The sequence below is a fragment of the Ictidomys tridecemlineatus genome, chromosome 6 (assembly GCF_052094955.1).
Source record: "Ictidomys tridecemlineatus isolate mIctTri1 chromosome 6, mIctTri1.hap1, whole genome shotgun sequence".
Lineage (NCBI taxonomy): Eukaryota > Metazoa > Chordata > Mammalia > Rodentia > Sciuridae > Ictidomys > Ictidomys tridecemlineatus.
In genome coordinates this window covers 71,347,274-71,362,104 of record NC_135482.1, presented here as the reverse complement: position 1 = coordinate 71,362,104, position 14,831 = coordinate 71,347,274, and the positions used below count along the sequence as shown (strand labels likewise).

General features: G+C 37.5%; 1 protein-coding gene across 18 annotated transcripts in view; it reads left to right on the top strand.

Moving 5' to 3' along the window:
* Positions 1-14,831, top strand: part of Pphln1 (periphilin 1) — a 157,322-nt gene that overhangs the window by 56,047 nt on the left and 86,444 nt on the right. For 4 of the 18 annotated variants that reach the window (XM_013358487.4, XM_013358486.4, XM_013358482.4 and 1 more), the window contains exon 2: positions 636-913. The exons of 9 other annotated variants lie outside the window; for them this stretch is intronic. In XM_013358487.4, coding sequence (XP_013213941.1) covers positions 874-913 — 40 coding nt within the window. In that variant the 5' untranslated portion in view covers positions 636-873. Of the gene's footprint in view, positions 1-406; positions 471-635; positions 914-14,831 lie in introns of all 18 variants that reach the window. 5 more of the 18 variants (XM_040280792.2, XM_013358483.4, XM_078014868.1 and 2 more) reach the window with 3 other exon arrangements.

Genomic DNA, 14,831 nt, shown 5'->3' with positions numbered 1-14,831 from the left:
TGCTAGAGGTGACGGGACACGTGAGCTGGCAGCTACGCCTCGGGGGAGCTGGCGGGTGGTTCCCGCTGAGGAACCTGGAGTCTCCTGCTGCATTTCAGTCGTGCAACAGTTCTGCCCTTGCGATTGAGGGTGGAGAGACGCAGTGGATTTTGGAATAAAGGAAAGTATCGAGTCTAAGTTAGGTATTCGCTTCTCTTTAGTATTCTAATATGCAAAAAGAGTACTGAGCTAGGTGACCTAAGTGACTAAACAAACATCAGTTAAGAAATCGGCAATTTTATTGAATGTGTTCGACGTACTCACCTCGGTTTTAGGCACTTTAGGAAATAACAACAACAAAAAATTGCAAACCAGGCCTTTTTTTTTTTTTTTTTTTTTTTTTGTTCCCTCGTGGCGGTGATTTCAGTGTAGTCGGGGAGACAAGGCCAACTCTGGGAAAGTTGGATTCACAGAATGACTAATCTTGATTGGTATGTTGAACTTCTTGGCCCCTCCCCCCTGCCTCCCCCCCTCGCCCTCCCGATCTGTAATGGGCACGAACAGCTTTTTCTCTAAGAGGTCGTAACGGGCCCATCATTCCTACTGACAAAATCAAAATAATGCAAGGTAGTTTATACTTAACTTCTACCCACCAGCACATACAGATCAGGCCTCTAACTACTCCCTGGGAGCCTGCGTGCCAGCAGCTTGGAACCCACAGCCTGTCCTGGAGCCTGCACAGTCCATCCAGACTGAAGCTGATGTCTTCTGGAGAGACGGAAGTGCAATCCATCCAGGGCGCAGCTGAATTTTGCGAGGCCTGAATGCCTCGGCGTCCACCAAAGGACCGCTGGTACTAATTCTCTTGGCAAACTGTGGCCAGCCAAACCTATCATGCTTCACATCCCAGTTATCCTTGGTTATCGCCCAAGATGTAAGCCCCTTTGGTATTCTATGCTATAATCCCTTATCTTCTGCTGCTTTGTGTTTCTTTTCCCGTGATTTAGACTGTCACTGCTCTTGGTTTTCTTAAGCATCTAACCCCTCAGCACCCATCCTGTGCTCTCTCAAACCTTTTTTCTGCTTTTGCTCATTTACATATTCAGCCTTTTTACTGAGGTTGTTTCATTTCCTGACCTTTATTAACACGTGGTTTTTCCTACTAATCATTTCAATTGAGTCCTTTCTTTGATAACATTGAAAGTTGGCAGTGACTCTTGCCATATTGAACTAATTTCATTACCTCAAAATACTTTTTTATCTCCTCAGTGTCTTTGGAAAGGCTCTTTTCTCTATTTGGACAATTGGTTTCCCTGTCCCCACCTACCTCTTTCTGGATAACTCCTATTCTTGCTGTCACTTTATTTGAGGGCGTTTCCTAACTTCTTAGAGTTAATTTTCTTTACCTTCCTTAAATGCTCTCTGCTTAGCTTTTAGAGCTTATCACATGTATTCTAAATGTTTCTCTATTTGCCTATCTGCTAAGCTAGGCTGTGAAGGAGAGACTGTGCTTGTTTTCATTTTTGTAATTTCAATATCTAATACAGTTACTGGTGCATAATAGGCAGTCAGGTAGTTCTTGAATGATTGTAGATGCTGAAGGTATGGTTTCAATGGTCAAGGCACTTAAAATTAATATGTAAAGAACTTGGGGGAGAGCTGGGTATGTGGCTCAAGCGGTAGTGCGCTCGCCTGGCATGCGTGCGGCCCGGGTTCGATCCTCAGCACCACATACCAACAAAGATGTTGTGTCCGCCGAGAACTAAAAAAAAATAAATAAATATTAAAAAAATTCTCTCTCTCTCTCTCTCTCTCTCTCACTCTCTCTCCTCTCTCACTCTCTCTTAAAAAAAAAAAAGAAAAGAACCTGGGGGAAGGAATCAACTGCTATTCAGTTAATTGTGACTTATAGATAATTGTGACTTGTAAGAATATGATCCTAGTGTTGTCAGAACATTTAATCTGTTCAAGGAATGTTGGGAAAAATGTGGTTTTTTTTTTTAAAACACTACTCTCAAATTTTTATAAAATATTTTCTTACTTGTAGATGGACACAATACCTTTATTTGATTTTATTTATTTTTAATGTGGTGCCAGGGATCAAACCCAGTGCCTCATGTATTCTAGGCAAGCATTCTGCCACCAAGCCACAACCCCCCGGTCCTATTTCTAAGTTTTTTAATAATATTGTTAATGGAATAAAATCTTGGTTTAAAACAAACAAACAACAACAACAAAAAAAACCACAAGCCAGATAAAGTCACAGGTGACTTGTCATTCATCAGTTTGGAATCTGTATTAAGTGCTGTAAATTTTAGATAATGGATTTTGTAGAGAATAGCAGATTGTGAATTAGGCCTTGAGGTATGGTTGGAAGTTGAATGATAGAATGGAAGAAGGTGTTTTGGTTTGGAAAATAACTCAATTATAGTATAGAATATCCTATTTTGTGTCACAGGAGAATGGCATGAATAATGCTTTTGGGGAAGAGTAGGAGATGGTAGAAGTAGGCATTTGAAAGACAGGAATTTGGATTTATTAGGCTTAATTAATAAGAAACTATTTGGATTCTTAAGGATAGCATAAATTGCTGGGTTTGATAACACATCACCCGTAATCCCAGTGACTTGGGAGGTTGAGGCAGAAGTATTAAAAGTTCAAGGCCATACTAGGAAACTGAGATCTGTTTTTTACTGGGAATGTAGTTCAGTGGTAGAGTACTACTGGGTTCAATCCCCAGTTTAAAAAGAGAAAGAAAGAAAAAAAAAGGAAAGCACACATTAAGAATACATATTAATAGTTAAGTTTTTTTTCTTTTTTTTTTTTTTAGGTAAAATGGAAGGTAAAATACTGAAAGGAGGCTGACCAAATAGCCTTTAACTTCATCTAGGTGTGAAGTAAGATGTGAAATAAGGTTTAGATTTATAAATATTATACTTAGGCAGACATCTGGCATTTTTGTCTACTTGTGTAATTTCATTTATCATAGTGGACAGTCACAAATCTAAGTTAATTAATGAAATACAGTCACAAATCTAAGTTAATGAAATAAAAAAGTTTTTTTTAAACTAAATGCATTTTTAAACTTACACATTAAAAATATAAAAATTTTTTGTATTGGGAGTACCATGTTATGTTTTGATACATGTATATGTTGTTATGTTTAAATCTAGCTAAACATTTATCTCCTCAAACAATTATCATTTCTTTATGGTAAAAATTTTCAGAATTCTTTCTTCTAGCTTTCTGAAATGTATAGTCTACTATTGTTTTCTGTAGGCACACCAGAACTTCTTGCTCCTGTGTAACTATAACTTAGTATCCATCTATCAACCTTTACCCTCCCATCCTTCTCTCTCCATTCCTCCTCCCCAGCCTCTGTAATGACCATTCTATTCTGAACTAAAAGTTTTAATTTTTTCCTGTTGCTGGGAATTCAACTTAGGGTTTGGACATGCTAGGCAAGCTACATCTCCAGTCCTTTTTATTTATAATTTTGAGACAGGGTCTCATTAAATTACCCAGGCCTATCTCTAATTTATGATACTCTTGCCTTAAAACTCCCAAATAGCTGGGATTACAGGCATGTGCCACCATGCTTGGCTAAAATTTATAATGAAATATATATTTTTTAATTATTTGTTCTTTTTAGATATACATTAGAGTGTATTTTGACATTATACATACATGGGGTATAACTTCCCATTCTTGTGCTTGTACATGATGTGGAGTTACACTGGTTATATATTCATAAATAATCACAGGAAAGTTATGAACGATTTATTCTACTCTTTTCTATTCCCATCCCCCAACTTTTCCCTTCATTCCCCTTTTTCTAATTCAGTAAACTTCCATTACCTCCCTCCTTCTCTTATTGTATGTTAACATGCACATATCAGAACATTTGGCTTTTAGTTTTTTAGAATTGGTTTATTTCACCTAGCATGATAGTCTCCAGTTCCATCCATTTATTGACAGAAGCCATACTATCATTCTCTCTCTCTCTCTTTTTTTTGGTACAAGGGATTGAACTCATGAGCACTCAATCACTGAGCCATATCCCTATCCCTATTTTGTATTTTATTTAGAGATAGGGTCTCTTAGTACCTTGTTTTTGCTGAGATTGGCTTTGAACTGTTTTTTTTTTTTTTTTGAAAGAGAGAGTGAGAGAGGAGAGAGAGAGAGAATTTTAATATTTATTTTTTTAGTTATCGGCGGATACAACATCTTTTTTTTGTATGTGGTGCTGAGGATCGAACCTGGGTCGCACGCATGCCAGGCGAGCGCACTACCACTTGAGCCACATCCCCAGCCCCGGCTTTGAACTCTTGATCCTCCTGCCTCAGCCTCCCAAGCTGCTGGGATTATAGGCGTGTGCCACTGTGCCTGGCTTTATTCTTCTCTATCCATTCTTCTTTGTGACTGAGTAATATTCCAGTTGTGTGTGTGTGAATGTGTAATGTATATGAGCCACATTTTTTTTATCCATTCATCTGTTGAAGGTGCCTAGGTTGGTTCCATAGCTTAACTACAGTGAAGTAAGTGGCTATAAACATTGATGTGGCTCTGTCACTAGAGTATGCAGATTTTAAGTCCTTTGGGTATATGCCAAGGAACAGAATAACTAGGTCAAATGGTGTTTCCATTCCAAGTTTTCTGAGGAATCTCCATGTTGCGTTCCAGTGTGGATGCACCAATATGTAGTCCCACCAGTAATGTATGAGTGTACCTAAAAGAAGTATTATTAAAGCATTGAATAGGCAGTGACTTCTGAAAAGTAAAGAATGCAGTACTTTAAAAATTTTGTTATATAATTCATAATGGGAGCAATCAGTGATCTCCCTACCCCCAGCTTCTTCTCTAATCCATTTTGTGTATAGCCAGGTTAATGTGTTCTATTGACACTCTCCCTCCTCACATTATTTCCAGGCTTAGAGGTCTGTAGTGGGCTTCATGTCTAGAATTTTGCTTTGGTACTATTTAATGACCTTGAATTTGTTCTCTCTGTCCTTGCCTGTTTCCTTTGTGAAGCAGTATGATACTGTTGGAAAGAGCTTAAACCTTAAAGTCATGCATGCCAGAGTCTGTCTCCAGGCTTCAATGAATCCTGGAATTTAAGCTTTTCAGAGGTTCCACAGTTTTTGGAAAGTGAGAGATAGTATCTCTTTTTTTAAGATTGTGTGGGTAAGGTGTTTACATGTTTTGAAACTCAGTTGCACAGATTCTTGCATATACAGGAGGAAATGAAAACTTGCTGAATACCTAAGTAGGCTTTTCCCCCTATTCCTTGCCATGTGAATCTGCTTTGGTCAATTCTGGGTTTTTTTTTTTTTGTTGTTGTTGTTGTTTTGTTTTGTTTTAAAAAAACATGTCTCCCTAATACTTTTTTCTTTCCTTAGATTCTGCAATTCATTATTGTTCATTCACATTTAAGCGACCTCTCAAGATTCTATTTTTAAACATTTTTAACTGTCTTAAAACATTGATAACTACATCTATACCTGCTTTTACCTCTGAATACTAAACAGTACTGAATTCTGGTAGGTCCTTTGTTCTATTTTGACCATATTAGTTGGTATCGTGCTAATTCCCCCTAAGACCTTAACTAATTATTTTTTAAATTTATTTTTATTTAGTTCCCTGGAATTTTAAACATTTTAAAGTAGAAATATCATTATGCAGTTTTCAGATTCAAGTCAATTCTTAAAATCTCCCTAATGTTTCAATTTAGGCTGTCAGAAATGTATTTACTTGCTTTAAATCAGTTGACCTCAGCCTGAGATGAGTTTAAGATTTGAAAAAAATTAGTGAAGAGAACGGCTGCTCTGAAGGGGCCCAGCAAAGATAGGATGGTATGAGGGCTGAGAGAGGGTAGGAGAACCTAGAGAAGAAGGGGGCTTAGTAAGAGGACTCAGGGATCTCTTTGCCATTCATCCACCTGGGTAAATGATCAGCCTCTTTGGCCTCCATTCCCCCAGCCTGAACACAAGGATCCTCCCACCTATCCCTAAGATGAGTTGGAGAGACCCATTTTGTGCAGGTGAGTGGATGTGGAAAGACAGAGGTCATCCAGAGCCTGCTCTATACCATGCCCTTGTTGGTCCTGCACAGAGCTGTCCTCATATCCTTGGACAGCCCTGGGACCTTGGCTTTCCTTACATTGTTAGGGGACCCTGGGTAGCCTCCACCTGGTCGCTTACAGTATTTCAGAGTGTAGGGCCTAGGTGGTATTATTTTTAAATTAAATTTTATTCTTTTGTGGCATTGGAGATTGAACCCAGGGATACTCTACTACCCACCTCGCCTTGTTTTTTTGAAACAGTGTCTCACTAAATTGCCCAAGCTGGCCTCACATTTTGGATTTTCCTGCTTTACCCTCTCAAGTAACTGGGATTATAGGCATGTGCCACTGTGCCTGGCTTTAAGAATTAAATTTTGGGCTGGGGATGTGGCTCAAGTGGTAGCGCGCTCGCCTGGCATGCGTGCGGCCCGGGTTCGATCCTCAGCACCACATACCAACAAAGATGTTGTGTCCGCCGAGAACTAAAAAAAAATAAATATTAAAAATTCTCTCTCCTCTCTCTCTCTCTCCCCCCCCCCACTCTCTCTTTAAAAAAAAAAAAGAATTAAATTTAAAAATCTTTCTAAATTTTAAAGAATCCTTACTCAAATTTTGAAGTTCTGTTAGATGGTAAATTTAAATGCAACAAAATTTTCTTCTTAATGTTTTATATATATATATATATATATATATATAAAACATATATATATGTATATATATATTTTTTTTTTTTACACACACACATATACATACACAAGCATAGTATCTGTCTGCTTCTCCTATGGATTCATATGTTGGTTGCCTAAAAATATGCCAACATCTTAACCTGTTACTTCAGCTATACAAATTTTTATGTTACTTAATTTATACCTTTTTTGTGGTACTGAGGATAGTGCAGTCAATACCATATGGATTACTTTTCCTTTCTTTCTTTTTTTTTTCCAGTACTGGGAATTGAACCTGAGGTACTGTATCATGGAGGTATACCCTTAGCCCTTTTTATATTTTGTTTGAAGATAGAATCTTGCTAGATTGCCCAAGCTGGCATCAAACTTTATATCTTCTGGCCTCAACTTCCCAAGTAGCTGGGATTAAAGGCATGTGCCACTGTACCCTGCTAGGTAGCATTATTTTTAAAAGCTCTTTAGATCTAGTGTGCAGTCAGGGTTGAGAATGACTGCTTTAGATGCTAGAGCTAGACGCCTATCATTGATATTTTTTGCTCAAAAGCGAAGTAATATTAGTGTCTTGAGAAGTATGGCAGGAATCATAGTACAACATTACTAACAAAATGTTTTCTGAATAATTAAAAGGTACAAACTCTTATATAGGTTCTTAGGTGGTGGTCACATGAACTATTAGTTTGGCTTGTAATAAATACTTTGCTAAGGAGAGGGAACAACACAAATGTGCAATTGTGTGCCTTTGCAGTGGTGTTTAGTTTGGTAGGGTGGAAAGGAAGCAAATTAAATAGAATATGGTGTTATGTAGTACTAATGTAGTAGGATGTTTTGAGGGGTACAAAGAAAGGACAGTTCTGTTTTAGGAAAATGCAACAAAAGTGATATTTGAGATGACTCTTGACATGGAAAGATGAAGGCAGATAAATATTCTAGGCAGAGGTAAAGGTGTGCTATTGAGAAATAATGGCATCCATGCAGAATAAGCAATTTGCTAGCAGTTTGAATAAATATAGCTATCTGTCCTTTATTGAACTTATAGAAATAACTGGATTTAGTGATTATTTAGATATGAAAGTTTTGAGTTTTGTATGATTCAGGTTTCTGATTTGGGCCTGGGAGTACTGGTTGGTATCTTTTTTTTTTTTTTTTTAAGACAGGAATCCCCTGTGTTTCATCTGTCCCAAACCCTGTGTTTTTACCCATCAGCAGGAACAGGGTTTTTTAAAGAGGTGATTCTGAGAAAATGAGATTGGGGAGGAAAGATCAAGGAGAACTTCAGGGAAAAGATCAGGGAGGAGGTGGTTAGAAAAAGGTAGATAAGAGAAAATATCAGGAAGGAAAAGGTTAGGGAAAAGAAGATCATGGAGAAGATCAAGAAAGAGAAGTTTAGGGAAAAGAAGATCAGGGAGAAGAAGGTTGGGGAAAAGAAAAAATATATGTAAGTTTCAAAGCAGAAGGGATATAGTCAAAGCATCCAGTGAACCCCTGTTACATTTCCACACTGTCAATTTCTAGCTTCCATTTCTATGGAAAGTGGGCAATGACATCTCCAAGCTGCTTCCTGCTAAAATGGGGTGAAGTTGGGGAAAGTAACCCAGAGTCCTTGTTCTCTATCAGATGAGGCTTGGAGAGTTAAGGGCATTCAGCATCAAGAGCAGTCCAGAGGTCCACAGTGGCAGATGGCAGGTGACTGGACAAGGCATATGCAAAAGGCAGGGATTATGCTAAGACAACAATAAAGACAGCAAAGCATTACATTTTTGTAAATAATTAGAACAGAAACAATTACTATTTCAGCCAGTCTCTGAAAACGATGAGGACAGGAACTCATAATCATATCAGTTAAAAACAGATGAAGTTCATCAATATAGGAGGTTAGGAAGATTTGTAGGACTATAAAATCAGACTCAAATTAACTGAGGAAAAGTTTGTAATTCTTATGATTGTTATTATCAAGAACTTTTCCTTTACAGCCTTCAGCTTTACTTACTTTTGGTATGGCTGACACAAGTGTAAAAACTTAAGTTACATTAAAAAAAAAGTTGGTTTTCCTTGTAAATGTCCATGTAGGACTGTGTTTAAACTATACTACCTCGCTAGGTGTTTAAGACCAAGTTGGTCAAAACTAACTTTGTTCCTATCTATTCTTAGAGTCAGCTGAGATTTCTCAGATATCACTCTTGGGGACATGTGCAAAGAAGCCTCCTGGCTCCTTTAGTGTTCCTTTACCAAATGGTGCCATCTGCCAGGATGGGTCAGGGTCCTGCTGACCATATGTGGCGTTTCTTGGAAGCATCAGGGACATTTTCATGTCCAATGACTCGTCTTCATTGCAGTATGTGCACTGGCTTCCTGTTCTCTAGGGTCCTCTTGATCTCCCTGATCCACAGATAAGTGACTCACCAGAGTTGCAGAGCCCACAAAGGGGTCCCATCGTTCTTTGGGTCCAGCTGAACTTAGGGGGCAAGAGCCAAAATGTTAGCTGCATTTTCCTTGGCCTTTTTACTTCATTTACTTTGGTCTCCAAGTTTTTGGTTTTAAACAGCCAGCAAGGGGCTGGGGATGTGGCTCAAGCAGTAGCGCGCTCGCCTGGCATGCGTGTGGCCCGGGTTTGATCCTCAGCACTACATACCAACAAAGATGTTGTGTCTGCCGAGAACTAAAAAATATTAAAAATTAAAAAAAATAAAAAATAAAAAATAAACAGCCAGCAAGCCAGTTTAATAGGTTATGACTTCAATATCTATAATTTTATAGTTACCCCTTTCATTTAACTGGGGTTAGCATTAGTACTGGAAGTCAGTATTATGTACTATCTGGTGATGGCTTATTATTTCAGATTAACCCAGGTTTTATTTTTTTAAAAATTTTTAAAATAAGAAGTATCTCTACAAAACACTGAAAGATAACAATTATAAAGTTTACAAGGAAAGTACAAAATGAAATTAACAGAACAAAAACATATTCAGTTTGTGTCATAGCTATGAACCAAGAAAAATGATATTTATACTCTTGAACCTTTACTTGGTTATATATTATATTCTCTGATATCACAGTAATCTTTGCAACAATAATCAGTCTTTTGAACACAACTATAAATGAGCTGAAGTCTAGCCTATTTTGGAGCCATTCTAACATGGAGTAAGGTGGGAGGCAGAGTCTTATTTCAGTTAAGGTGGAGCTCTTTACAAATAACACAACATTACATATGAAATGTGAATCAAAGAAAAGCTAAGAGAGATTTTAACTTTCTTTTTGTGGAAAAAGTGGCAGAATGCTTTCATGTTTTACAGTGTCACTTTTAAATAGATCAAGCTCTCCTTATTGTCTTCCTGGTTGGTATCATTGACCAAAATAGGGAAGACAGGAGATGAAGTAGTTTTCTGAGAAGTGTGAAGAACTGTTTTGGCATATTGAATTGAAGGTGTGGAGCATTACCTTGAAAGGAGCTGAGATGGAAGTGGAAATATGGAGTTATTTATTTAGAAGAATCATTTTCTTAGCATTAGTAAATGCACTCTGAATTCTGAGTATATATTATTTGCAAAATTTTCTTTTTTGGGAGGATTGAACCCAGGAGCACTTAACCACTGAGCCACACCCCAGCTCTTTTTTGTATTTTATTTACAGACAGAATCTCCTGAGTTGCTTAACACCTTGCTAAGTTGCTGAGGCTGGCTTTTAACTTGTGATCCTTCGGCCTCAGCATCCTGAGCCACTGGGATTACAGCACGTGCCCCTTGTCTGGCCTTTGTGCTAACTTTTCTAGGGGCTTAATCAGTGAACAATAGAGATTCATATAGCTCATGTTTCTAGTAGTACAGAATCAATAATGTGCATTAAATGTAAATTATATAGTAGCCTAGATGATTAGTATTATGAAAAAGCAAGATTGGGGGATCTGGTTGTTACGTCATACTAAAAGGACATTAAGAAGTGTCATTGTAGTAAATTAATTCTGCAGGTATCTGGAGAACATTCTAATCTTGTCAGTGCAAAAAGTACATCTAAAGTATGAGGTTAAATGAAACTTTGCTATTCACTAACTGTAGTTGGCTGTCAAAATAGCTGCTGGGTGAAAATAAAAAATGAAGGGAATGAATTTGGGAAGGAAGGAAAATTGTGCTGAGTATGTTTAATAATGGAAGTTTACTAGATCAAAATGCAGTTATTTTATTTCCTAAATTGCTACTAAAGCTGGTTTGAATAACATGAAAAAACCAGTATTATCACCTTAACTTTGGATCCAAATGCGTTTTTTTTTTCTTTGAGGTACTGGGAATTGAACCCAGGATCGCTTTACCACTGAGCTATATCCCCACCCCCACCCCATGCCTTTTTAAATTTTGAGACAGTCTTCTTAAGTTGTCTTAAGAAGTTGTTTAAGCTGACCTTGAATTTGCTGAGACTGGCCTTGAACTTGGAATTGTCTTGCCTCAGTCTCCCCAGTTGGTGGGATTATAGGCATGCACCTCTCGGGCTCAAAGTGTGAGTGGCTTGACACAAGGATGTTGCCCTGATTTTGTTTTCTGAATTTCCTGGCTGCTTTTACTTGGAATGGCAGTCCTCCCTTCCTCAGCCCTCTGTTGAAGTTAACTCAGTGGACACTTCTAGGAGATGCTTATTTTCTTTCTGGAATTAAAACCCATGATGGTATATTAAACTTACCTTCTTTATTAATTATAGCATGAGAGGGAATTTTTGTTTGTTTGTTTGTTTTTTAGAATTTGGAACCAGTTAATGCATACTTCTAAATGAAGTCTTCATTTTCCACATTGGATTCTAATTCTGTTCTCTAATTGTGATGTTGAGAGTCCTTCCATTTTCTGTTGTATTCAGTTTACATAACCTGTTGAACTAGAGAATTTTACTGGAATACTTTTGAGACTCCATTAATGTGAGGAGACTTAGTGAATTGATGACACAGTAAGTAGCAGAATCACTCACTGGGAGTCTGAATACCTTTATATAAATTTAGCTAACAGGTTGTGGGATGGATCTCCTTTGTAAATCTGGAGAATATACTGCTAATCAGAAAGTTGTACCAAACTTCCTTTGAATGTAAGGTAATGTTAGCATATTTTCTCCCCTAATTATTCTAATAATTTTCTCCCCTAATTGCATTATCATCTCCTCCTCTGTTTTGTTTTCTGCTACCTTCATTTAAGATCCACCTTCAGGTCCATCTTACAGCCCAGTGTTTTTTCTTTTCTACGTAATCAAACTGTCTTTCTAGTTTAAATAACAGTACAGAATTGCTTATGGAATCTTTCTTATTTATATTCCTGCCTTACTCAATTATAGATTTCTTAAGGATGAGAGAATTCAATGTTTTGTCATGGGGCCTTACCAGAGCTGTTTGATTTTAAAATTTTTTGTGTTAGTGGATGCGATTTATCTTGCCAAAATCAAGCCCTGTTTAATTTGACAGTTATTATGCATTCTATTTTTATATTCTTTATTTTGGATATATATATATATGAAATTACTAAGTAATTTGATTAAAGATAAAACATTCCAATACTGCTCATTTGTAAAAGCATAGGTAGTTATGGTAAATAATACGTTTAAAAACTAAATACTTGCAGATTCTCTGAAGATGTTAATTGTTAATTTAGTATTGTAGTGTACTCACCGGAAGATAGAAGTTTTCAAAAATGAAATAATTGATTACAGGAGATTACTTTATAGCCTACCCCTCACCCCAGTGATCGGGATTGGATTGAACTCAGGACCTCATATGTGACAGGCGATTGCTACCACTGAACTAGTATTTTGTTTAGTTGCACAAGTTGAACTGAATATGGGATTCTCTTCTCTCAGCCTCTGAGTAGCTGAGATTACAGGCATGCACTGGCATTATACTGTGACTTCTATATTTTAGCACTGAATTTATAGAAAGTTTAGCAGTTTAACTATTGTATTGATAAAATAAGCTTCCTTTCATTAAATTATTCACTATATGTATAAAAATTGAAATTTTAAGAAAAAGCTTTTAAAAGTGAACTTATTAAGATGAAGAGAATTTATTTATTAAACGCTTCAACTTGCAACTGATTTTTGTAGCTCTTCATGAGGTGCTTACATACTCTTGGGGTGTCCTTGGGTATGGAGTCAGATAAAGTTGTTACAGGATTAACTGTAGGAGTTGATACTGTAGTAGCACTAGTGTGATGTCTGTTAGATGGAGGCTACTTGTTTCTTGTAGAAATTAAGAATACTGTACAGGTTGATGCCTTGCAGAATTGATAACTAGATGTAGGAAATGCAGCAAACTTTATTATGTGATTAGAATTTTGATGCCAGGTAAATTCGTGTTTTTTGTTTTCTTAAAAAATCTTTATTGTTGTTTAATTTTTTGAGTTCTTTGTGTACTCTGGATATTAGGGCTCTATCTGAAGTGTGAGGAGTAAAAATTTGTTCCCAGGATGTAGGCTCCCTATTTACATCTCTTATTGTTTCTCTTGCTGAGAAAAAACTTTTTAGTTTAAGTAAGTCCCATTTGTTGATTCTTGTTATTAACTCTTGTGCTATGGGTGTCCTATTAAGGAATTTGGAGCCCGACCCCACAATATGTAGATCGGAGCCAACGTTTTCTTCTATCAGATGCAGAGTCTCTGATTTGATATCAAGCTCCTTGATCCATTTTGAGTTAAATTTTGTGCATGGCAAGAGAAGGGGATTCAGTTTCATTTTGTTGCATATGGATTTCCAGTTTTCCCAGCACCATTTGTTGAAGATGCTATCCTTCCTCCATTGCATGCTTTTAGCCCCTTTATCAAATATAAGATAGTTTTAACTTTGTGGATTAGTCTCCGTGTCCTCTATTCTGTACCATTGGTCCACCCACCTGTTTTGGTACCAGTACCATGCTGTTTTTGTTACTATTGCTCTGTAATATAGTTTGAAATCTGGTATCGCTATGCCTCCTGATTCACACTTCCTGCTTAGAGTTGCTTTTGCTATTCTGGGTCTTTTATTTTTCCATATGAATTTCATGATTGCTTTATCTATTTCTACAAGAAATGCCATTGGGATTTTGATTGGCATTGCATTAAACCTATAGAGAACTTTTGGTAATATCATCATTTTGATGATGTTAGTTCTGCCAATCAACAGATGGGCCAAGGACCTGAACAGACACTTCTCAGAGGAGGACATAACAATCAATCAATAAGTACATGAAAAAATGCTCACCATCTCTAGCAGTCAGAGAAATGCAATTAAAACCACCCTAAGATACCATCTCACTCCAGTAAGATTGGCAGCCATTATGAAGTCAAACAACAAGTGCTGGCAAGGATGTGGGGAAAAGGGTACACTTGTACATTGCTGGTGGGACTGCAAATTGGTGCGGCCAATTTGGAAAGCAGTATGGAGATTCCTGGGAAAGCTGGGAATGGAACCACCATTTGACCCAGCTATTGCCCTTCTTGGACTATTCCCTGAAGACCTTAAAAGAGTGTACTATAGGGATACTGCTACATCGATGTTCATAGCAGCACAATTCACAATAGCTAGACTGTGGAACCAACCTAGATGCCCTTCAATAGATGAATGGATAAAAAAAATGTGGCATTTATACACAGTGGAGTATTACTCTGCACTAAAAAATGACAAAATCATGGAATTTGCAGGGAAATGGATGGCACTAGAGCAGATTATGCTAAGTGAAGCTAGCCAATCCCTAAAAAACAAATACCAAATGTCATCTTTGATATAAGGAGAGCAACTAAGAACAGAATAGGGAGGAAGAGCATGAGAAGATCACCATTAAACAGGGTCGAGAGGTGGGAGGGAAAGAGAGAGAGAAGGGAAATTACATGGTAAAGGAAGGAGACCCTCATTGTTATACAAAATTACATATAAGAGGAAGTGAGGGGAAAGGGGAAAAAGATGAGAGAGAAATGAGTTACAGTAGATGGGGTAGAGAGAGAAGATGGGAGGAGAGGGGAAGGAAGGGGAGGGGGGAAAGTAGAGGACAGGAAAGGCAGCAGAATACAACAGACACTAGTATGGCAGTATGTAAAGAAGTGGATGTGGAACCGATGTGAATCTGCAATATGTATACGGGGTAAAAATGGGAGTTCATAATCTGCTTGAATCAA